General features: G+C 51.5%; 1 protein-coding gene across 1 annotated transcript in view; it reads left to right on the top strand.

Annotated features, from left to right (window-relative positions):
• The first annotated feature begins 1,668 nt into the window (after positions 1-1,668).
• TBC1D10A (TBC1 domain family member 10A) overlaps positions 1,669-23,361 on the top strand; it is a 30,187-nt gene continuing 8,494 nt past the window's right edge. Inside the window, exons 1-2 of the mRNA XM_014834884.3 lie at positions 1,669-1,968; positions 20,313-20,412. Coding sequence (XP_014690370.3) covers positions 1,760-1,968; positions 20,313-20,412 — 309 coding nt within the window. The 5' untranslated portion in view covers positions 1,669-1,759. The remainder of the gene's footprint in view (positions 1,969-20,312; positions 20,413-23,361) is intronic.

Genomic DNA, 23,361 nt, shown 5'->3' with positions numbered 1-23,361 from the left:
GGCATCAAGGAAACGGCTGGTGAAATCACTCAAGGCATAAGACTCCCCCCTTCTTGGGGCTTCCTTTGGGCCCCTTAGCAGCCTGTCCCAGGCCCTGTAGCTCAAGCCTGGCTCTTCTAGTCCCTTCCCTTCTCTGGGCCTATCTCCCCCACAGATTTATAGGGGAGTGTTAGATGACACCATGATTGTGACTTGTAAACTATGAGGTGCTAGACTTAGCTGAGGGGCTATCATGGCTCCAAGACTTGACAATTCCTGGGGTCGGAAGTAGGCTGCTGGGAGCTAAGTCTGTGTAACTACAATTGGTCCATGCCTCCAAGTATAAGCTGTTGGTAAGAGCTAGGCTCAAACCCTGGCTCTGCCACCAGCTAGTTCTGGGACCTTAGGCAGCTGACTTCACTTCCCTGCACCTCAGTTTCCTTAACTGTAAAATGGGACTAATAATAGTACCTACCCTGTTGCTCAAAGATTACGGGATGGTGTGACCAATTTGGAAAACAGCTTGCCAGTTCCTCGAAAGGTTAAACAGTTACCATGTGACCCAGTAATTCCCACTCCTAAGTATTTACCCAAGAGAAGTGGAAATATATGTCCACACAAAGGCTTGTACCCAAACGTTCATAGCAGCATTATTGGTAATAGCCCCAAAGTGGAAACAACCCAAATGACCATGATGGACGAGTAGATAAACAAAATGGGGTATATCTATATGATGGAATATTGTTCAGCCATAAAGAAAGGAATGCAGTACAGTACTGATAAGATGCTGCAACATGGATGAACCTTGAAAACTATGCTAGGTGAAAGAAACCAGACACAAGGGCCACACATGGTATGATTCCGTTCACATGAAATGTCCAGAATAGGCAAATCTATAGAGACAAAAGCAGATTAGTGGTTGCCAGGGACTGGGGGAGGAAGGATGGGGAGTGACTGCTAATGGATAGGAATTTCTTTTTGGGGCTATGAAAATGTTCTAAAATTAGATTGTGGTGATGGTTGCACAACTCTATAAATATGCTTAAAACCATTGAATTATACACTTTAAACGGGTGACTTTTATGGTATGTTAATTGTATCTCAATAAAGTTGTTGGGAAAAAAAGATTACAAGAGAAAGTAGATAGAACTTGGGGCAGTGAGTGGCTTAATGAACTGTTGGTCATTCTTATTAATTAGATCTCCCATGAGCTAATTTAAAGCCCCGAAAGTACTGAGCTGGGGAAGAGGCTGCCCAATTTCTGGCTCAGCCTGGGTTTTTAAGCCGCTGAGTGTCCCTGGGGGAGTCCTGAAAGCCTTCAAAATGAATGGGTGAAACAATCCCCACCCACGTCCCTGGGGTCTCGCGAGGAGCGAGGCCTCAGGAGGCGGATGCGGAATTCCCAGCGGACGCCCTCGGCCTCTACCTGCGCGGCGCTGCAGGTGACTGGCCGGGACGGGGCCAACCCGGAAAGGCCGAAAGAGCTCGTTCAGGTGAGCTCTCGTGATTGGCAGCCCGCGGAGGAGGGCTCGGGTGACGGCTGCCCCGCCCCCTCACGTCGGGCCGGTTGGCGCCAGCTGGGGGGAGGTAGGCGGGCCCCAGGGTCCGCGGCGCCCATTGGGCGTGGGGGGACTCCCGGGGAGGGCCTAGGGCCCCGCCCCCGCCCTGGTGGCGGCCAATGGGCGCGGCGCGGGGGCGGGGCGTCGGTGGCGTCGGCGGCGGCCGTGCAGCTGAGGTGGCTAGGGTGGCCGCTGAGGCTGAGGCGGCGGGCGCGGCCGGGATGGCGAAGAGCCGCGGAGAGAACGGGCCGCGCGCGCCCGCGGCTGCGGGGAGCCTGTCGGGGACCCGGGAGAGCTTGGCCCCGGGCCCCGACGCCACAGCCGCCGACGAGCTCAGCTCTCTCGGCTCCGACTCAGAGGCCAACGGCTTCGCCGAGCGGCGCATCGACAAGTTCGGCTTCATCGTGGGCTCCCAGGGCGCCGAGGGCGCGTGAGTAGCTCCAGGGCTCGGGGCCGGGGGCCGGGCCGCGCGGGACGACTCGACGCGGACACAGCCGCCCTCAGGACGGACCGACAGGCCCCCCTCCCGACCGGGGGACGGCTGACTCCTGTCCTGGCCCCACCCCCTCTTCCCCTCCCGCAGACCGACCCGCCCCTCGCCCGCGAGCCTACTTCCGACTTGGGGACAGACAGGCCGGGACGGACTGACAGGAGGGTGGGTGCCTTTCCCCGGCCCCCGCCCCGCAGGCAGACGTACCTGCCCCCAGGAAGGGCCGGCAGTGTCCTTCCCAGCTGCGGGACAGAACGACAGACACCTGTCCCAACCCTGCTGCCCCCGCGGCCTTCGGGCTGATTGGCTGTGCCCCCGCAGACACGGGCTCGCAGACGGCCGCCCCTCCCCCCGGGCATTCTCCATCCCCCGCGCCCCACACGCCCACAGGCCCCTGGGCTCTCGCCCCACCACCCACGCCAGGGGACACCTCGGCAGACTTCGAGGGACGACTGCCCCGCCCCACCCCACCCCACCCCGCGTCAGGACACTCAGGCCTTACCTCAAGGCACACAGACCTCCCGATGGACTGACAGGCCCCCGCCCCGGACAGACAGTCCCGTCCCCACAAGGAAGGGTCAGAGAGTGCTCCCTGCCCCCTCAGAAGCAGATTCCTCCTGTCAGTGGCAACAGGTGGGCAGACACGCCCCTTCCCAGTGCCCACAGGGTGACAGTGCCCCCCTCACAGGACAGTCCCTCCGCTGGCTTTGCGTGTGCTGTGGAAACGCGCCCCTCCCCCAAAACACAGCCAGGGGCGGGCAGGGAGGCAGCAGGTCCCTGCCGGTGGCCCACCCGGCGCCCCAGGCACAGCTGGCAGGCAGAGAAGGGGGAGGCAGGGGAGCAGGCCTTCCCTCCGGGCTGGGCACACGGGGCAGCTGCACTCTGACCCACAGGACCACAGAGATCGTCTGGGTGGGCCGGCGGTCCCCCTAGGAGAGATGGACCCCAACCCCACTCCCATCCCGGCTGTCCTGTCACACGAGACCAGCGCTCTGCACAGGACTGACAAGCCTCCCTCACGGTGTGCCTCCCCTTCAGCAGAGACTGCCCGCACTGTCCCTTGTGGGGGCCCACAGGACTCAGCCATGCCCCTGCTCCAGAGGGTTCTCCCTCCCCTTCTCTGACCTGTTGTGACTGCCCAGGGCTCCTCCAGCCTCTCTTGTGACTTATGGAATTGAGTCGACCATCTGTAAGAACCCCACCCCACACAAGGAACCCCATAAAGGTCACTTGTGGGATTTCCCCAGTCCCAAAGCCTCATTTTCTCCAGGCCTCCTTCTCCTTTAGAGAAATGTAGGCCCTTCCCTGAAGGAGAGTTCTCTCCTACCCACTGGATCTGTCTCCTCCAGCCTCTCCCCACTTGCTCACAGCAGGCGCAGGCTAAGCCTATCCAGTCCAGAACTCAGAGAGTACCCTGTATTCTGATCCCGCACCCTGACTTGATGCTTTGTCACAGTTCCCCAGGCATTAGCTTGTCAGAACCCAAAGGGGATTTAGGGTATATTTTTGAATTGAAGAGCAGTCACCAGGAATCAGGGCCCTGGGAAGGAAGGGTTCTTGAGAAGAGGGAAAAAGTTCCCAGTTGCATTCGTGGGTGTTTGGAAGGAAGAGCCCAGATTTGCTGGTGAGTTCTAGGAGATAAGAATTTGTGGTACATACTTATCAGCTAGTTAACCAGAACTCAGGGTATAGAGTAGTGTGATATAGTGGTAAGAGGCGAGACTTAGGAAAAAATCACACTTGCTGGATGTGAGACCTTGGGCAAGATCCTGAATCTCTGAGCCTGTTTACTCACTGTAAAGGGCAACTGTAACTCTACTTCCAGGATTACTGCGGGGATTAAATGAGATCAGCTATGCAAAGGTGCCTAGCACAGTGCCCGGCACAAGTAGTGCCCAGAAAATATCAGTTTCCTTTCTTTTCCTTCTAAGGGTCTGAGAATTGAGGAGAAAAATGAGGGCATACCTCTGGTATTTGTGGACAGAGAGAGGCCTCAGTGGGAGCAACTCCCTTTGGCTGTAGTCCCCAACCAGACGGCCAGACATCTGTCTTCCCCACCCTCCAACCGCAGACCCAGGCTTTGCAGATGCCCTCTGCATCACTGGTGTCTGTAGGGCTGGGGCTGAGGTGGGATCCCAGGTCCTGTCTTCTCTTCCTGCCTCACTTTCTTGACTCCGTTGGTCAACCTAAAATCTTTGGTGTCTGAAAGCCTGAATGTTCCCTGATGAGTTTATATTGTGGTTCCAAAAAAAGCCAAAAGTAAGTCTCTGCTCAAGGCTATAAGAGAGGAAGTTATGGGACGTTTCAGGGTGACCGCCCTGAACTCAGTCTCGTGGTTGAGGGCTAGGAGTCCATGTGCTATCCCAGAGAAGTGAAACATTAGCACTGATGGCTGCAGTGGAGATCACAGGGACTCTGGCTCCAGATTAAAGGTCCATTTCAGCCACCCTGGGCCAAAGGTTGTCTCAAGATGGTCAGTTTTGGCAGTTGCTGGGGTCTGGGGGGATGGGGAAGAAAGCAGATCAGAGGCGAGCCTGCTCAGATGACTATTCGGTGCCTGGCATGAGTAGATCATAAAATCATAGACTGTTTGAGCTGGAAAAGATCTTAAGAAATTGACCAGTTTAGCCCTTACTTATACAGATGAGGAAACTAAGGCCCAGAGGGGAGAATAACCTGCTTAAGATCACACAACATATTATTGGCAGAACCAGGACTTGAACCCAGGATTTCTGACTCCTAGTCAGGACAGTTTCCACTGTCTTCACTATCCGTTAGTATGGCCTATGGCCCATGGCCCCAGCAGAAACTCAGGCACCAGAGAGGTAGAACAGAAGTTTCCTAGCAGAACCTTCCTATCCTCACTCTCTCTGGCTTAACTCAGCACCGTTGACTCCCTCAGCAATGTAGGAAGCTAACAGGGATAACCTAGCAAGGTTAAGAGTGTGTTGTCATTACCAGTCCGTTAGACTGATCAGCTTCAGGGCTGGGACCAGGCTTATTCACCTTTTCCCCTCAGGCCTGCAGAGAAGTAAGCGCACAGTTAATATTTATTTACTGAATGAGTTTTACTGACAGATATTTCAAGTCAGAAAGCTGAAAGTGACCTTAGAGATGGTCATCATCATACAGATAGGTAAACTGAGGCCTGAGAGAAATTATTAGCCTTACCTCTTCAGTCTATTAGGAGCAAAGCCAGGAAGTGAATCCAGAACTCCTGATTCCCGGTCCTAGGCCCTTTCCACTTCTTCAGTTTGTCTTTTGAGCCTACTGTTCAGGGAACCTTTGGTGGGCCCGAGATGGTCCCTGCCCACTCTTAAGCAGTAGCCAGTAAGTGAGGAGAGGCAAGAAAGCAGCCAGTCAGCGAAGGGTCCTGCAGTAGCGTGGGCACAGACAGGGATGCTGGCAGCATTAATTCTTGTGGCTTGGCTGGGGACTGAGCTGGTTGTTGAAGCCCAGGAAAGACCAGAGGAGGAGAAAGAAGTGTCCTCAGCAGGGAAGGGTGGGAGGAGTGATATTACTGTTCCTAATACTTTAGGGTAAAAAGAGCAGACCTGTTTGGGGCTGGCAGGGCAGGGGAGCGGGCAGGGGTCCCTTCTGCAGCATAGAGGAGGTGATCAGGAAGGGAAAGAAGGCTATCAGTTGGATACCGGGTCTCCTTGCCTGAGGGAGATGGCCTGAGAGGTGAGTCCCTGACCTCCCTTTCCTTTTCCCGTGCGATTGCCAGGACTGACCTCCTAAGGCTGGAGCTTCCCATCCACTCTTCAGTCTGCTCAGTGCTGCAGGCCAGATGAGATGAGGAGCTATGCTCTCTGGGATCCCGTGAGTGTTGGCTTCCTGTTAGGGGAGAGAGGGATCTGAGCTGGGCCCAGGGAGAAACATCTGGAACAGCAATACTGTCTTCTCTTGATTCAGTTCCCCTGTCCCCTGGGCCCTCCACTACTCCTAGCCAACCTTGGCAGCCCTATGACTTTGGAAATCGTAGAATTGCCTTAATTGGCATTCCTATAGTTTGGTCTGTGCCAGTTTTTGTTGGGGTGGGGCCAGGGCCCTCCTGGCAGGCCAGAGCCTGCCTCCCTGCCTTCTCACTATCTTCTCCAGTCTATAAGCTCAGAGCATCCTCTTTTTTTGAGCTGTTCCAGTTCCCAGGAGAGCATGGAGCTGGCAGTGGAGTGGTCGCTGGGGGGCCCATCTGGAAGGAGGCAGCTGCACATGTGGGGCCCTGGTCTGTGACTCTGGACTACAGGCCCTCCATTTTCTCTCCTCCTTCTCTTCCTCCAGCTTCAAAGGAAAATCCGGTTTGGTGGCCCTTTAGGTGTTCTAGGGCCTCAGACAAGACTTGACTTGGTGAAGGAGGGGGCCAGCACACCAGCTGCTGCCCTGGGAAGGTGCCTGTGTGTCCGCCTGCTAGGAAATCCTAAGCTGTGGGAAATAGATAAGGCGGTGGGGCCTGCATGATGTTTTGTCCTCCCAGCATCTGGGTTTGAAATAAGACCTCCATTGGTCCAGTGAGTCCTGGCTCTGGTCCAGCCACCCATTCAGTTTACACTGAGATGGGGGAAAGAAGGTGTGCTGTGCTCCCTCCTCACAAGCTCTGGAGTCCGGCTATCTGTGTGACCTTGGACGTGTTTCTTCACTTTTCTGAGTCTCAGTTTCTCACTGTGAAATGGTTATGATTTTACTGACTTTGCAGGGTTGTTGTGAGGCTTAAATAAACTAATGTTTGAAAAAAGCCTGGCGCACAGTAGGTACTAAATGAATGTTTTTCTTCCTCTTAAAGACTGGAGTAGCTAGTAGTCCTTTCTTTTCAGTTTCTGCTTTCCATCTCTGGCTGTGATAATGAGTGTCATCCCCTGTGGGCAGGAGTGAACTCTAACCAATGGTGAACTCTCACTTTCGCCCAAGAAGGGTGGTTATCCCCACTCTGTAGATGAGCACACCGAAGAAGAGTACCCAAGGTTTGTCAGCTGGTAAATGGCAGAACTGGGACTAGACTGTTTCTCGACGCTGGATTCAGTGACTAAGCCTTGCTAAGGTGGGAAGAGGCAGGGTGCCGGGTGCTCGCCAGTCCCTGAGGTCCACACACCTAGAGCAGGAGTTAGCAGGAACCTGGCTACCTCCCCATTGCAGTGTGGAGGGCAAGGCAGGTCTCAGTATAGTGAAAGACCCAGTGAGGAAGATGCCCAGGGAAGCCCTGGAAGCATGGCTCGATCACGCCTGCTCTAGCCCTCCCATAGGCCAGAGGCCACACTGCATTGCTCTTGACCCCAAAATACTGCATATAATGGCCATCTGACTTTGATATCCAGTCTGTGCCTTTTGGAAGGAGTATTTCTTTGTAGGTAAGGCAGGGATTAGCTCGCTATACAAGTGAGAAACCAGTTAGTTAATAATGGAGGAGAAGCCTCATAGCTAGTTAACAATAGAGCCAGATTAGGGAGGGATCCCAGATCTTCTAACTCAGACCATTGCTACTCCAGCTACATGGCACTACCCATGGCACTACATGGCATTCTCTTCCTCACTCCAAGCCAGTTGAGCCTCCAGGCCAGGATGCATTGCCCACCAGAGCAGTACCCAGCCATCATCCACCCATTGTCAGTGTCCCTAGCTGATCACTTTCTTTATCCTGCAGGCAGCACACCTGAGGGGGAGGAGGCCTCATTTAGCTGCTTTGTCTGCCCCTGGCAAATCTGCTGCTATCCTGGACCCAGGGACCCTCCCTGACAGAAAACTGTCCTAGCTGCTCTACTGGCAAACCTAAGCTCCTGATGCTTTACCTGCTTAGAGGCCCCCCTATCCAGGATTTCAAGGCAGCTGCCAACTTTGGCTTTCCTTATCTCATCTTTCTCTTTCCCTTCTCCATCCCACCCACCCCAGCCCATTCCATACCCTGTCCAGCTCCTCAGAGGCTATCACAGCTTAGCTCTTTGTTGCTCTTCAGATAGGGAAGCAGGCATCAGACTCAGGAGCCTGGGAGAGAAAGCAAGGCTTACTTTGGCCAGCTTAGCCTTCTTAGCAGTGAGCTTATTTACCATACATTTATTGAGCACCTACTCTCGCAGCCCTTGTGATTGGGACAAGGGATACAGAACTGAACCAGACATCTGTGTCTTGTTGCCCTCAAAGGGTTCACAGACTGATTAAAAAAAAGAGAACCACAAACAAATCATTACAATGTTGAGCAGTAAAGGCTATAATTGAGATGTGTGGTTGCTTTGGGAATATATAGGAAGAAGCAGCCAGCTGTGCCTATAGGAGCCCAGAAAGAAGTGGCATTTGATCCAGGGGTCAGAAGGAGTAAGAAAGGGCATTCCTTTGGATGGGAGGGGACTCATGTACAAAGTTCCCCCAAAAGCCAGCTATTTGAGAAATGTGGTGTGCCAAGAGCAGAGGTGACAAGAAGAGTGGGAGGCAGGAGGATGATGTGAAGCAAGAGGAGGCTAGGAAAGGAGGTTGGGCAGACCTTGCCTAGCCTCGAATGTCAGACTGAGGCTTCCTGTGTTTCATCAAGATCAGTCTGCTGCTGGCGTGGAAGATGGCATAAAGATGAGCTGGACTGCAGGCAGTGAGACCAGTTGGGAGAGTTCAAGACAGCCCAAAAGGGCTATGGAGAGGCCCGGAAGGGGTCTAGAGCTGTGAGGATGAAGACGCCAACAAATCAGTAGGACTTGGTACCTGACTGACTGTGTGGGCTGACAGGGAGTTGGGAAGGATTAGGACAAGCTGAAGTGACCCTGGCCTGTCACAGAACCCTTCTTGGGGCCTTCTGGCCACAGAGAGGGAAAGCCAGCTGTGACTTTCCTCTGAAGTAGACAGTGGGCCACTGCTGACTCTGCTTTGTCACATCCCTGGGCTCCCCAAGGTGCCTGGCCTGGCTGGCACGCCCAGAGCACATCAAGGAGTTCTTTGTCTCTCCAGTAGGAGAGTGGGTTAGCTGGCCTGGTTCGGAGGGGGTGGGGTGAGTGAAACTGAGCATTGTGGTCTCTCCCTGGTAAACGTATTGGATGGCAAGGAGAGAGGAGTAAGGCCTGAAGGCATGGACAAGCTACCTTGGGGTGGTGTCCAGCTGGGGAAGGTACAGCTTTGGGCACAGAATAAGCTGATCAAGGGGAGGCAGATGGCAGCTGAGGGCTGGCTTGACCTCACCGCAGGTCTTTATTCTGTTCCTGGAGTTGGTGCCTTAGCTGGGTCAGGTGGAAGCAAGTCCAGTGCCTATGAGAAGGCAAACCCATCAGCACTAAGGGGCACCACCAGCCATTTCTCAGAGATGAGAGATTCTGGCTGGAAGTGTGGATTTAGGCTAGTAGTGGGAGAGGTTTCTGAACCAAGCACAGGGGTCAAGGTGCCGGTGCCGGCTCCACCACTGAACATTGTGGCGTGTGCCTTAGACATGTCCCTTTACCTGACCATGGGGCTAATGCTCCCTGTTTTTCATCCAGCACTTACTCATGTGTGCAGCAGTTTGCTAGGCTCAGGGGATAGAGATCTGGTCCTGTCCTCCCAGAATTTATAGCCTAGCAGGGATGTCAGACATTTAACAAGTACATAGTTAAAGGTGTGGCCTGTATACAAAAGGATTGTGCGCATCAAACAAGATAAGTGGATTAGGAATATAGTGTAAACAAAGACTGCTGAACAGGATCAGGAGGCCTGAGTCCTGGGCCTCACTGGGCCCTAACTAGCTGTGTGTGACCTTGAGAAAGTTGCTTAATCTTTCTAAGCCTGAGTTTCCTTCAGATGTAAACTAAGGCAGTTTTAACTGGATAATGTTGAAGAGCTCTTCTGCTTCTGACATTCTGAGACTGACATTGGAGTATATGAAAAGTGCTTTCAGAAGTTTTTCATGAGGTACTACAAGGGGTCGTCCCAGCACAGCCCAACAGAGGCCAATACTTCCAGCATGCTCTGTTCTTCATGTGAGAGGACCTCTCTTGGTGTGTAGACCAGTGGCCTTCATGTGTTTGGAAGTGTAATCAAATCAAAGGAGGCTTTGATTTGTCTAGCTCTTTAGTCTGCTAAGTGCTTTCATTCCCCTTTCTCTCCAGTAATCCTTACAGGAGCAATGGGAAATCAGTAGGGTAAGTTTTATCTTACTCTGTTTACGGACAAGGAAACCAAAGCTGAGCAAGTCATGAAACTGGGCCTGGAACCCAGAATTCCTCCTTCCCACTCTTCTGTCTTACTAAAGCTGGTAGCCACTGTGTGCCCTTTCCTCCTCATCCCTGTTCCAGGCTTAGGACTTCAGCCCAGCCTCAAGTGTCTATACTTCTAGTAGGTTTCTTGAGGTGTTTTTGTAGTTGAGTTGTCATGATGGATGGCATACTTCCTGTCGGGGTACAGCCCCTCTCTTGTACCCCAAGACCAGGCAGGAGGAGCTAGGTATTGAGGGGGCCCAGGAACATAGTGTGGACAATTCTTGTTCCTCCTCAGTGCATTCTGGGCCCTGGACTCTGTGTGTCCAGAAGTGATCCTTTCCAGCCAGCCACTTTTGGAGGATGCTGCTTTTATCCCTTCCCTCTCTATCTTGGTTTCACAAAAAATTAGAACATGAATTTGATCCTAGGAGAGCCCAGGTTCAGAACACCAGCAGACCTGGCTTCAAGTCCTGGCTCTGTCACTTTCTAGCCATGTGACCTCTCTGAGTCTGTAAATGGGCCAGGTGGTAGCATTGGAAGGGAGGTATTATGAAGATTAAGGGAGGCGATGTTGGTAAAGCACCCAAACAGTGTCTTCCACAAAGTAAGGGCTCCATGGTACATGGTGGCTCTTATAACTTGAGTGTGAATTATCCCCTGAGGTTCACTTCAGGTGAGATAACAAGGCAGTATGGAGGTGAACATCCAGATTCACTCACGTGCTCTGCCCACCCACCCTTGGGCCTTGTGGAGAAGGCAGGAGCCAGATCCACTCAGCTTGTGGTCTGGGGCTTTCTGGCCTGCCAGAGCAGGTTGGGGATCCCTCCATCAGTTCCTCACTGAGTCATTTGGAACTGAGTCCTCAGCGACCCTGACTCTGAGGGCTCTGATCTGAAGCCCTGACCTTTCTTCTCTTTGGCCTGTGAAGATAAAACAGAAGTGAGAACAGAGGTGGGTCTCCTGAAAGATTCAACTCAAAGCATGCAACCATAGGGCAGCCTGAGGCCTCTGCCCTCCTGGGTAGTGGCAGTCACTTGGCGAAGGAGTCGGAATTTACTTCATAACTACCACCACTTTCCTTCTATGTTCCTTGTAGACTTTCATCCTGGGCTTCCTGTCCTGACTCTGAATGACCCCCTCCATCTTCCCACCATAGTCACATGATAACACCCTTTCACAGAACAGCCTGCATGGTGAACCAGGCTTCCACCGACACCACCTCATTTAATTCTGTGAGACATACTTATCATCATAATCTCCATTTTACAAAGGCAAACGCCAATCCCAGAGAGGTAAAGTCAGTTGCCAAGCATTACACAGTTTATGGCTCTAAATCCACTAAGCTCCAAGATCCTCGGCAGTAAGGCTTGTGGGCAACCCAGCCTCGTGGCCAGCACTAAGTGCTGGAGTTGATTGGGACAGAGCAGGAGAAGAGCAGGGCTTCTTCACCTCCCACGGCTGTCCTCGCTCACCCTGGGCCTTGGAGAGTTACTGGCTTGCTGAAAACCTGTGTTTCTTCATCTGCAGAAGGGGGTTGATAATTAGAGGACCTACCTCATGGGCTTGATGTCAGGATTAAATGAAATAATGTAAGTTAAGTGCTGAGCACCGTGTCTGGTGCATAGCAAGTGCCTGGTAAGTGTTATAACAGACATGCAGTTATGTTAATTGAATATTGGAATTATAATGTTGTTAAAGGCCATCATCAGGCACATCTGTGCTCAGCCCTTTGCTGGACTTCAAGGAGATCCAGAGCTGGTATCTGGCCAGAGAGGGAGTGCCCTTTATCAAGCACTGTCTGTGCTTTATCCACCTGATCTCAAGGTAGAGAACGGTCTTCCCGTTTCACTGCAGAGCCCGAGGTCGCAAAGCTAATGAATCTCTTGACACATGTTTACTGAGCATTGGCTAGGTACCAGGCTCTGTTCTAGGCCCAGGATACACTGCAGAGAATAGGACCAGCAGAGCCCCTGCCCTCCAGGAGCACACCTTCTTGTGGAATGCTGCCTCAGCAAGGCTGACAGTTGGGTGGAGAAGCCGTCCCTACTCTGCTGGATGGTTCACATTCCCCAAACAAGCCGTGCCCTTTTCTGTTAACTTGTGCTTGCTCATACCTAGTCTTCTGCCTGGTGTGCCCTTTCCCCTTTCTCACCCTGGCCACTTCCTGTCACCCTTCAAGGACCATCTGAAAAGTCAACTCTCCTTTAAAGCTTTACCTAAACACCCCTGCTCCCACCCTGGGGGCTTCTCCTAGCTGCCTCCCCCCTTTTTGTTTTTTTCAGGAAGATTATCCCTAAGCTAACATTCTCTGCCAGTCCTCCTCTTTTTGCTGAGAAAGATTGGCCCTGAGCTAACATCCGGGTCCATCTCCCAGGATCTGAACTGGTGGACCCCAGGCCGCCGAAGCTAACCATTACGCCACCAGGCTGACCCCTCCTAGCACCTTCTCCATGCTTCTGTGATAGCACTTCTATGTGTGCTAGTTATTTACTCACCCACCTGTCTCCTCTGCCAGATTGACCTCCTCAAGGGCAGGGACTGTATTTTATTCATCTTTGTAGATTCAGGGCCTGGAACACAGGCTCTAGAGAGAGTGTATGGAATATAATGAGGTGCTTATTGTGTTCTGTTCCTGGAGTAGTTAGGAAAGCTTTTGCAGAGACAAGAGAGATTTCTGAATGAGGCCTCAGACCTCAGAAGATGAGTGGGATGCAATTAGAGTTGGGGTAGGGGTGAGGGAGGGCAGCTCAGAGAGAGGGCCACCTAGAGATAGGGCTGGGGTAAAAAGAGGGAAGTTTAAGGGAATAGGAGAGCCTGAGAGCCAGGGCCTGAGATTTCTATTGGACAAGGGGGGCAGTAGGGAGCCTTAAAGGAATCTGAGCAGAGGAGGGACCTTATATAAACAGTGAGTCAAAACTAGTTTGGTAAGATCTATCAATAAGATCTAGCCATTTGGTAAGGATGGGTGAGGGGGCCATACATGAGTCAGGTTGGCCCCAGGTGCCTGAAGTGAGATTGTGATCTGAGGACCCAGTTGCTGGCAGGCATTTCAAGCACTACTCTCTCTGCCTGGTCAGGTTAGGGGCTTGGGGAAGGGACGTCTTCTATTGAGAATAGTCTCCATACCTCCATACCTCCACAAACCTTCTATTAAGAATAGCCTCCAACCTGCAGTTGTCAGGGAGAGCTGCCCTGGGGGTTTCTCTTGTGGTCTCTGCCTTGCCCTAGCTGAGTAGGGGTCAGGGAGAGGGGATTCCTTGCTTTTTAGAGCCAGCAAGCTTGGTACCTAAAGGAACCATTTCTTCCCTCTGACTTTGAGGGGAGTGGAGCTGAGCAGAGTGGAGAGCTGGGCAAAGGCCCAGGGCACCGAGGCCAGTGGAGGGTGGAGAGAACCTGTTTACCATTGTGCGCTGACCCAGGGCTGGAAGGAGCACAGCCAGGGAATTCCTTATGGGAAAGGGAGGCAGGCGCAGAACTAGCTTGCATTGGGAGTGAGGGAGAGTGAAGCAAGCCAGACTCTCTCTCACTCAGATAGGGAGGCTGGACACTGCCTTCCCCCCAAGCCAGGGGCTACCAGGTCACAGGAGGGAGTGCCAGCCTGCTGCAGACCATCTTCTTTTTCCACACTGACTCACAGCATGGCCTTGGGAAGATCACTTACTTTCTGCGCTGCAGGCCTCCCTGGCTGTCTGGGGAGGAGGTGGAGTCACTAACACAGGCCTCCCAGTCTGACCGTTGGCCTTTTGCACACTACCAACCCACCCTCTCCTGCATTCCAGTTTCCTATCGTCTGTTATTATGGAGCTGGCATAAAAGCTATTTATACTTTCAGTCATTACCACCTCTTAGGTTAATGAACTCCAGAGGTTGTTATCCAGTGTGCAAAGTAGGTCAGCCTTTTGTTTATCCTCACTTCTTTTTCCAGTTCTGAGTGGGAAGGGGAGCTCCCCCACCCTTCTTGTCCCTGAATCTGTGATTGGCTGTCTTCTCTCTGCACATCCACTTCCCAATTTCCCACACTTTCATCTTGCTCACTCCTGTCCTTCTCAACACAGAGGGTCGTGGTTCTCTGTGTTACAGGGTGGTGGAGAAGAGGGGAGGGAATGTGACAGGTATTGAGGCCCTGTTACATGTGGGGCACTTTATATTTATTGGATAGTTTAGAGCTCAAGTGGCAGCTTCCACTTCCAGGCTGTGTAACCGTGGGCAGATTACTCAACCGTGTTGAGCTTTAGTTTTCTTGTCTATTAAATGGCGATAATAAAAGCTACTTCCTTGGGGATTTGCGTGCATATGTAGTGCTTGGCAGAGCTGGTACATGGCCAGTCCTGCAATTGTATCAGCTCTTACTGCCTCATGTGATTTTTACCGCTTCCCTCTGAGGAGGTGGCATTGCTCCCATATTTTAGATGGGGAACAGAAGCTCAGAAAGCAGAGCAACCTGCCCCATTTTACACAGCCATAAAGTGGTAGAGCTGGGATCAGAACCCAGGAATTACAGTATGTTTCACTGAGTAAATTACTTAATCTCTTGGGGCCTCAGTTGCTTCATGGGTAAGAAAGGGATAATCCTTCCTTGCCGCGTGTGTATGTGGCTGTGTCTATGGACCAGTTAGATGAGAAAAGAGATGTGAAAGTGCTGGATAAGCTGCAAATACTGATCACCTAATAGCTACCATTTGCTGGCCACTTGCCAGGCTGGGCCCCCATACACATGTATTCCTCATTGCAGCCCTGTAAAATGTGAGGCGTACATTATTGTCCCACTTCAGGATGAAGAAGTTGAGACTTAGTGAGGGCAAATATTTTGCCCATGGTCTCCCAGGTGGAGGAGCTGGAATGGAAACCTAGGTCGGTTGGCTTCAGAGTCCCCACTCTGTTCATTCTCCCCCACACCCCTCCTGACCTCCCCAGTGGTTGAGATGACAAGGATCAATCCTGTGGTCTGTGACCTTGGGCTTTCTGCTGAGGCTGTCTTTCTCTTCCTTTGGACTGATTTGGAGAGTGAGGCTTGGAGGAGGGGCTTAGACTGGTTCCTTGGGATCAAAGTTTATTTTCCACCATTGCATAAAGGGGTCATGGGCACAGGCACCATACTTGGCAGAATTTGCCAACCAGAGGGGCTGAGGTGTGCTTGGGCAGAAAGCAGACGACTGGAAAGACAAGGGGAGAGAGAGCCCTAGCCTGTGGTACCAGTAGCCTGTGGTCTTGTCCCTCTGAACTCTTAGAAGCCTCCAGCTTCTAAGTTTGAGGAGAAGGCTATGGAATTGGGAGCCTGCAAAACTTTGGGTCAGTGGCATGTCACTGCTGCCTTGGGCCATAGAGTGGCACAGCACAGCTAAGCCTCTCTTGGCCTGAGAACCCGACAGAATCTGGGATCAGGTGCTCCCTGGCTCCCCACCTTTGTCTCCTCTGTGCCTCTCTCCCTCAGGAAGGGGCAGCTGGCAAATAGCACGTTTCCCAGGCTTGCCGTCTCCAGCTGAGGTTGTGCTTGCAAGCTGTGCCCATCCAGCATATTGGCCTCATTGAGCACTACTAGGTATGGGCAGGCTGCTCACTGGGGCAATCAGAACACAGGAGGAGGAGGTTAGACTGTCTCTAGGGGCTTGGGAGTCAGAGATGGAGCCCTCAGCAGTATCTGAAGAACGTATCTGAAGCACATGAGTCACTGTGGCAGACTATTAGCTTTGTGATTTTCCCCAAATCATACAGCCTCTCTGATTGGGTCAAGTTTTTCATGGGCCAAATGGAAATAGTAATTCATCTATGAGGGATCCACCTCACTTGGCTATTAGGGGCTGTTAGGCGGCAGAGGCTTGTAGATCTGAATGCAGTGCAGCTGAAAATAATGATGTCATGGCGGAAACCAGGCAGGTCCCTGTTGAACACCTGTGAGGTGCATGGTAGGAGTTAGAGAAGTTCAAGACCCAGTCCAGTTAGGAAGGGACAGTGCTGAGCAAGTTGTAATGAAGTGCTCATTTCAGACTTCGTGTCTTGATTCGTTAATGAATTAGTGCTGAAATCAATTTTAGGGGATTGTGACTAGCATTAAAAAAGAAAAAAGAAATAGAATAGAATAATATAGGGGCCGGCCCCGTGGCCTAGTGGTTAAGTTTGTGTGTTCCGCTTCGGTGGCCCAGAGTTTCGCCGGTTCGGATCCTGGGCGCAGACATGGCGCCACTCATCAAGCCATGCTGAGGTGGCATCCCACATGCCACAACCAGAGGCACTCACAACTACAATATACAACTACGTACTGGGGGGCTTTGGTGTGAAGAAGAAGAAGGAAAAAAAAGATTGGCAACAGATGTTAGCACAGGTGCCAATCCTTAAAAAAAAAAGAATATAGTAATATATAATTAAACTGCTTTGGTACATGTAAGAGTAAACTGTTTCATGAAATATATTAAATATATTTCAGTTAAAATATATATAATCTCAGTAGAAAATCTGTTTCTTACTCTGTCTCAGTTTAAAAACTTTGAGAAATAGTGTTCTAAGTCAAGGTGAAGGCCTTCAGGTTGGAGGACAGTTAATGAGATCTGGGCAGGTGTGGAGGCTGAGGGCTTGACCTGCAGGGGCAGAGGAGTCTGGTGCAGGGGTCAGGAGAATGGGCTGTGGAGTCCTAGGCCGTCCTAGGCTTGAGTCCCAGTTCTGTCAGTTACAGGTACATGGCCCTGAGTGAGGCACTTAACCTTACTAAGTCTTGGATTCTACTTCTGTAAAATGGGGAGACTGATATTATGGTAGGGTTATTATGAAATGTACATGAGATAATGTATGTAAAGCATTTAGGAAGAAATTGGTAAATAGGAAATTATGTACAAATGGTAACTACTATTGCTGCTGTCATTTTTGAAGTTGTGGTTTTTATTGATATATTGGGCCCTGAAAGGGTCAATATAATTCTGTGACTTGGAGATGGGAGAAGAAAGAGCATTCCAGGTAGGGATGGGTGGGTGACAAGGGATAAGCACACATGTGCCTGGTGTGAGACTGGTCTGGCTGAGAATTATGCAGCCGTAGAAGGGGGTGTTGAGATTATACGTAGAAGGTACCAGGAAAATTTTGGCATTACTTGGGGGAGAAAGTTTTAACAGTAAGAAACTTCAACAATAGAGGGACTTCACCTGGAGATAATAAGGCCACATTCCTGAAGGAGTTCCAGCAGAGGCTGGGCCACCAGAAACTGTTCTCATTAGGTTCTTTTGGTTGCAGAGACTCCCTCAGGCCACCTTAAGGAAAGCAGGGTTTTCTTAAGGGTGAGAGAAGCCCTTAGACCTGAAGCATCCCCCATGGGCCATTTGGCCACTTAAACTGGCCATTTGGTCAGCTTTCCTGTCACTAGAATCTGGCACATGCTCTCCCTCCACTGTCAGGAGGAAGCTGCCCCAGGGCCTCTACACCATCACACTGTTTGCCCTGACTCCAGCTTCATATCTTGGCTCCTTCTGGGCATCTTTTGAGGGTCAATTCGCTATGCAGGCTGTTCAGTCATATAGGGAAACTGAGGCTCAGAGAGGGCAAGGGGCTTGCCTAGTCTGGAAGGGATTCCTATATCAGACATCAGTCTGATCAGATGCCTTCTGAGATCCGGACCGACTAGATTGTGAACCTTCTGATTTTCAAAAAATGGGTAGCCTGCGTCTCTTCAGGAGCACATCCTGTACGTAAAGAGAGGTCTACCCGCAGTTAGAGAGCATGTGATGTCCTGGGTACTGGGTACAACCAGACCTCCTATGTCTTCCTTCTCACCATCTCCAAGTGGGTTAATCTTCTCTGCTGTTGGAAGAGAAGCTATTCAAATGACCATATTTCTTCAAAATTTTCCAAGTTTAAGGTTTTAAAAAGCAAAATGGATCTTTCAGTTCACATGTACATTTAAAGTAGTGGTAGGTTTTTCATTTGTTTCTGAGAACTTGCCAAATCACTGGTGTAGCTTAAATTCAGTGTCTTAGAATCCAGGAAATATGGTCGTTTGTTTTGTACCCAATTGAAATTCCGGTTTGAGGTTTAATGTTGGGGCTTTGAAATTGCCAAAGCTGTTATCTGGCATCAGTTAAAAAACGCTGAACTTAAACTTGTTCCCCTGTGTGTCTGCATTTGGGAAAATGAGTATCTCTGAGGCCCTGAACTCAGATCTTATCAACCAAGACTGACCGGAGGGTTGAGGTGTCAAATGGGCATGTATTTAATCACATGGGAATTCTTTGGAAACTGGTAATCTCAGGCGAAAGCCTTGCCCTCTGTGAGCCTCAGTTTTCTCATTTGTTCAATGTGGAATTGAATCAGATATTATCCACATCCATAACTGCCAGAACTTCCTGTGATTCAGTGTGTGGGCACCCCCTTTCATTTAGTTAACTAGAAGGCTCATCCCCTGACTTGTATAACCTAGTGCTTCGTAGGTGCTAGAAGGCAGCAGAGCCTGTGATGCGTGGGCCTTTGGTTTCCGCTCCCTGGGTGTTTGGAGTGGCCTGGAAACGCATGTCCTTTTGTAAATTACCTGGTCTAAAGGTGTGGTCTCTGCTTTTCTCCTATAAGGGAGGGAAAGGGAATGTCGTCATGCGCTGGTTCTGCCATGTATGTCTCTCCTCAGCTGTTCAGCTCCAAGGCTGCTCACAGGCCCATGAAGTTCCCCAGATAAAGTGCACTGAAGAAAAGGACCTGCCCTTTTGTGTCTCAGAGGCCTCCGCTCTGCCAGGGCCCCTCCCTCTGCTCCTCCAACCAGTAAAAGTCACAGCAGTGCATTTCCTTCCGGCAGAGAGAGAATCAGAGAATCGAGGCCTGGGCCAAGCCCCAGCCCCACCATGTCCTGTTCCGGAGAGCCTCCTCCCAGCGCCTGAGTGCCTTTGACCCTGCACTCCTTTCTGGGACGTCAGGCAGGACTGAGTGCAGGCTCTTGGCAGGGATCACTCGGATTTGAGTCCAGGTTTTTCCACCGATTTGCTGTGTGACTCTGAGCAAGATACCCTCCCTGGGTATCTTACCTCTCAATACCATCAAGAACTTTTTTAAATGAAAAAAAAAAAAATGGCAAAGGAAATTTAAAAGACCCGCAATCCATCACTTTAAAAACAATTTTGAGAGTGAGTATGTGTGTGTAGAGAGATACACATACATTTGTTGTTGTTGTTGTTTTACTAATATTGCCCTGTAGGCTAAATAAGAATGCATATATAGAATGCCCAGCCTACAAAAGCTAGTCTCCTTCTTTTTGCCTCTCAGAGCTATGTGAACCCATGAATTCCCAGGGACTCACTCCTTGGAGGAAGGCCTCTCGCTTGAAGCAGCCTCTGGCTAAGCCAGGGATTTCCGCCCCACCCTGCCTCAGCTGCTTTGGTGCTGGTCTGCCTGCCTGGGGTGGATCTCCACACTGAAGCGTTTTCCCCACGGGCTCTAGTGGGCATTTGGTACCCAGTAGAATGTCAAGGCCATGAGGACTGGGACTTTGTTCTAGTCGTAGGAGTGCTTCCCCACAGCCAGCTCAGAAGCCCTGCCCTAGAACAACTCTGGCACAGCTGTGATAGCTGCTCAGTTAGTAGATGTACAAATACAAGTGGTATTTGATGGGGCTTTGAAGTATATGTAGGATTTTGCTAAGTAGAGACAACTTATAGAGCGTTCCAGCAAAGGGACTTGCATGAGCAAAGGTTGAGAGGTGGGAAAAGGCCAGGGTGTAATTGGGGAAACTATGAGTAACTAGTTTTGCTAGAGTGAACAGGTGAGCATATTATTTCTGTACTCGTTTGACTAGTTTTTTCATCCAACTCTGCACCTTGCATTTAGGCCCTCTGAAGAGGCTGATTTATTGAGACAGACCCAGGATGGGAATGCTTTGCTTTGGTGGACAGACCCAGGCACTCAGGTCTCTGTCCCAGAGAGGCATGGTGACTGCTGGCCCCTTGACTTATTGGGGGAGTAGGCACTTGAACCTGGGGTCCCTCTGGCCTGTGCCTTTCAGGGAGGGGGCAGTGTTCCCTCTCCTCTGTGTTAGGGCGTTCGTGAGTTAGCAGCCTCGAAGGGACCTGGAAGGATGCAAGACAGAGGGAAGAATGGAGGCCCAGCCACACTGGTGACTGGGGCCTAAGCCAGGGCCTTTGCTTCTCTTGGCACCTCTGACGGGCCCTGCCTTCTGCTCCACAGGCTGGAGGAAGTTCCTCTGGAGGTGCTGAGGCAGAGAGAGTCCAAGTGGCTGGACATGCTCAACAACTGGGACAAATGGATGGCCAAGAAGCACAAAAAGGTGAGGGGCCCAGCCTTGGGCCTTGTGCTGGGAGTTGGCAGCCTGGGGAGGAAGAGGGAGGAAGTGTATCAGCTTGGAGGAGCAGGGGCTTCTCCAGCTGCCAGCTGCCTTAGGTAACCCCCATCTGCCAGCTCTGAAATGGGAGCAGAAGCAGGCTGGAGGGCAGGGCCAGCCTTCACTTGGTCCTCCTAGATGACTCCAGGCTCATGCAAACTTTGTCCTGGAGTCAAACTTCAAAGCTGCTCTTAGCCAAAAGGATTTACAGGCAGCTTTCCTCCAGCCCTCTTGGAAGAAGTCCTTATTGCTGCTTACCACCTATCAGAGAGGACTTTATAATACTAAGAATAGCTAACGTGTTGAACATTTGTAGAGTGCTGGGCACTTGTCTCAGATAATCCTTATGATGCCCCAGTGAGGTTCGTAGTAGTAGTGTCCCCACTTTATGGATGACCTGCGGAATCAAAATTTGAACCTAGGCAGACTAGTTTTGGTGCTTGTACTCTTCACCATCACAATAAGGGGACTTTACCCGCTAGATTAATTTGATGAGTTCCCTCCCACCTCCTGGCCAAAGCAAAAAGAAAGAAAAGTAACCTCACAGTTTAATGGTCTTATAAAAATGAAAACACCCAGTGGTCCTTGTCTAGGCAGGCTATTTTTAGACACTAACTGTACCACCCCATAAGAATGTCCTTGCCCACCACTCTTAAGTGTGTGTGTTGATGCCCTCGACCACCTTGGCAGGGTCTAGTTACTCCCTGGCCCAGTGGAGCCTTGCCCAGAGCCTCACAGCCAGGGTCTCTCTTCACAAGTTCCCAGTGCACAGAGTGAACTCACTGGCCCACTGTCTTCAGCTGACAGGCCACTCTGGCCCAGGCTGGTACAGCTGGCTGCAGAGCCTAGCAGAAAGCTTGGGACTGAAGGTCAGGTATGGGCTTGACCCCAGCCCCACTGCCTCCCTCTCTTCATGCCCTTGGCTAGCTGTATAACTTTCAGCTACCCTCTCAGCCTCAGTTTCCCTTGTCAAGTGGGAATGACAGTCCTGTTGCAAGGCTCCCACGAGGCAGTAACTATGCTCTGTGCCCATGGGAAGACAGGTGTATCCAGGCCTGGGCACTTTCTTGCTGTTCTGTGTGGGCTTTGGGGCACTTATTTTTTGCTTATTAAAAAATCTTTCTCTTTTTAAGATTTTTGTTTGGTTTTTGTTTTGTTTTGTTTTGTTTTTGCTAAGGAAGATTCACTCTGAGCTAACATCTGTTGTCTATCTTCCTGTTTTTTTGCTTGAGGAAGATTAGCCCTGAGCTAACATCTCTGCCAGTCTTCCTCTATTTTGTCTGTGGGTCACCGCCACAGCATGACTTGACAAGTGGTGTAGGTCTGTGCCCAGGATCCGAGCCTGCGGACCTAGGCCACCCAAGTGGAGCATGCTGGACTTAATCACTTGGCCATGGGCCCAGCCCCTTTAAATTATTTTTATGGCAGCATTCCTCAATTGCTTCTTGCCTAACTCTGGGATCTGTTTTCCTGCCTCCTTATCTCTCAGGCTCTTACCCTGAGCTTCAGCTCCCTCTCCACTGTCTGTTGTAGTAACTAGTGGCTGGCAGGGACAGTGGCTCTGGCCTTCTTGCTACAGCCACCCTTGCAAATGGGGATTCCAGATGGGAGCCTTGGGGAGCTCCTCTCCGCAGAGCAGCCAGCACCACTTCCTCTTCCCCTTTGTTTCCCTGGCACTGTGGTTAGAGGCTGTGGGCTACCCCTACCCAGCAGGGCCACCACAAGAGGCTTCACCCCACCCTACGCAGAGGCCCTAGCCCTCTCTTCTTCTCCTGTTGCCTCAGCTGTAGCCACACTGGCCCTAGGAGCTCTTCCTGGCTGGCTGTGCAGGCTTGGGCTCTCCTGTGGTCAGGAAGTCATGGCACAGGACGGATAATACCTGTTTCAGGAAGTGGGTCCAGACCCACCACTTCTTGTGGACTCATCCTGAGTCCCCCCCCCCGAGCGTGGGCCCAGCCCTGCAGGGAGGCAGGGCTGGGGCTGGAATGCTGTCTTCCCCTGTAGGGCTCTGCTCAAGCTGTGGCCCTGCCTCCTAGAGTTCAGCTGGCAGGGTGTGGCCTCATTCAACTGTCATCAGAGACCTCCTTTCCCATGGTAATCCCTTATTCTTCTTGTTTGCCAGCATTTTCTCACTTTATCCTTACTGGTCCCTCCCTATCATTGCCTCCTCCCTAAAGCAGGCAGGTGGAGATTGCCATTTCTAGCAGCACTGTGCTGAGGGGGATTCCAGAGGCCAGAGTGGGAAAGGCTGGCTGTACTCCTGGCTGTCACTCCCCAGCCCTGGGCCTGAGGACGGTGGGGCCTTTTTGAGAACCTTAGTGGACTGAAGGTGTTCCTGGGCAAATATGACAGGGGGCTATGATGATGTGGGGGCTGGCTCGGCTGAGCTTGGCCCTGGGGAGAGCCTAAAGGATCTGTGGCTCTGGGCCATACTGCATCCCTTTGCCAAAGCCTGCCCAGACCAAGTGACTTCCTTAAAGAGACCCTTGTCCCACAGCAGCAGGAAACTGTTCCCAGAGTCTGGGGCAGTTCTCTTCCACTTCCTTCCTCTTCCCACTTTGCAGGCAGTCCCAGAAGCTTGAGCTTGGCTCCTGTGACCAGCCACTCTGCTCTTCCCCCACTGCCCTCAGCCTGTCTCCTTCCTGGTCGTTTATTTTCTCTGACCCTTGGAAAGTTTTCTCTGGTTTGCACTGGTCATCAGGAAGGCTGGGCCGTCTGTGCTGCCTCCTCTGAGAGTTTCCAGCGGGACTGTTTGAGGGGGTTTCCAGGGAGGGGAGGTTAGGTGTAAGCCCAAGGCCCTGGGGCTTCTGTGTCAGACATCCTTCTGTGATGGAGAGGTGGAGAAGAAGCCGTCCTTTACTGAACACAGACTGTGTGTCAGGCCCCATGCTAAGT

Source organism: Equus asinus, chromosome 8 (assembly GCF_041296235.1).
Source record: "Equus asinus isolate D_3611 breed Donkey chromosome 8, EquAss-T2T_v2, whole genome shotgun sequence".
Lineage (NCBI taxonomy): Eukaryota > Metazoa > Chordata > Mammalia > Perissodactyla > Equidae > Equus > Equus asinus.
This window is presented reverse-complemented; position numbering and strand designations above follow the sequence as displayed.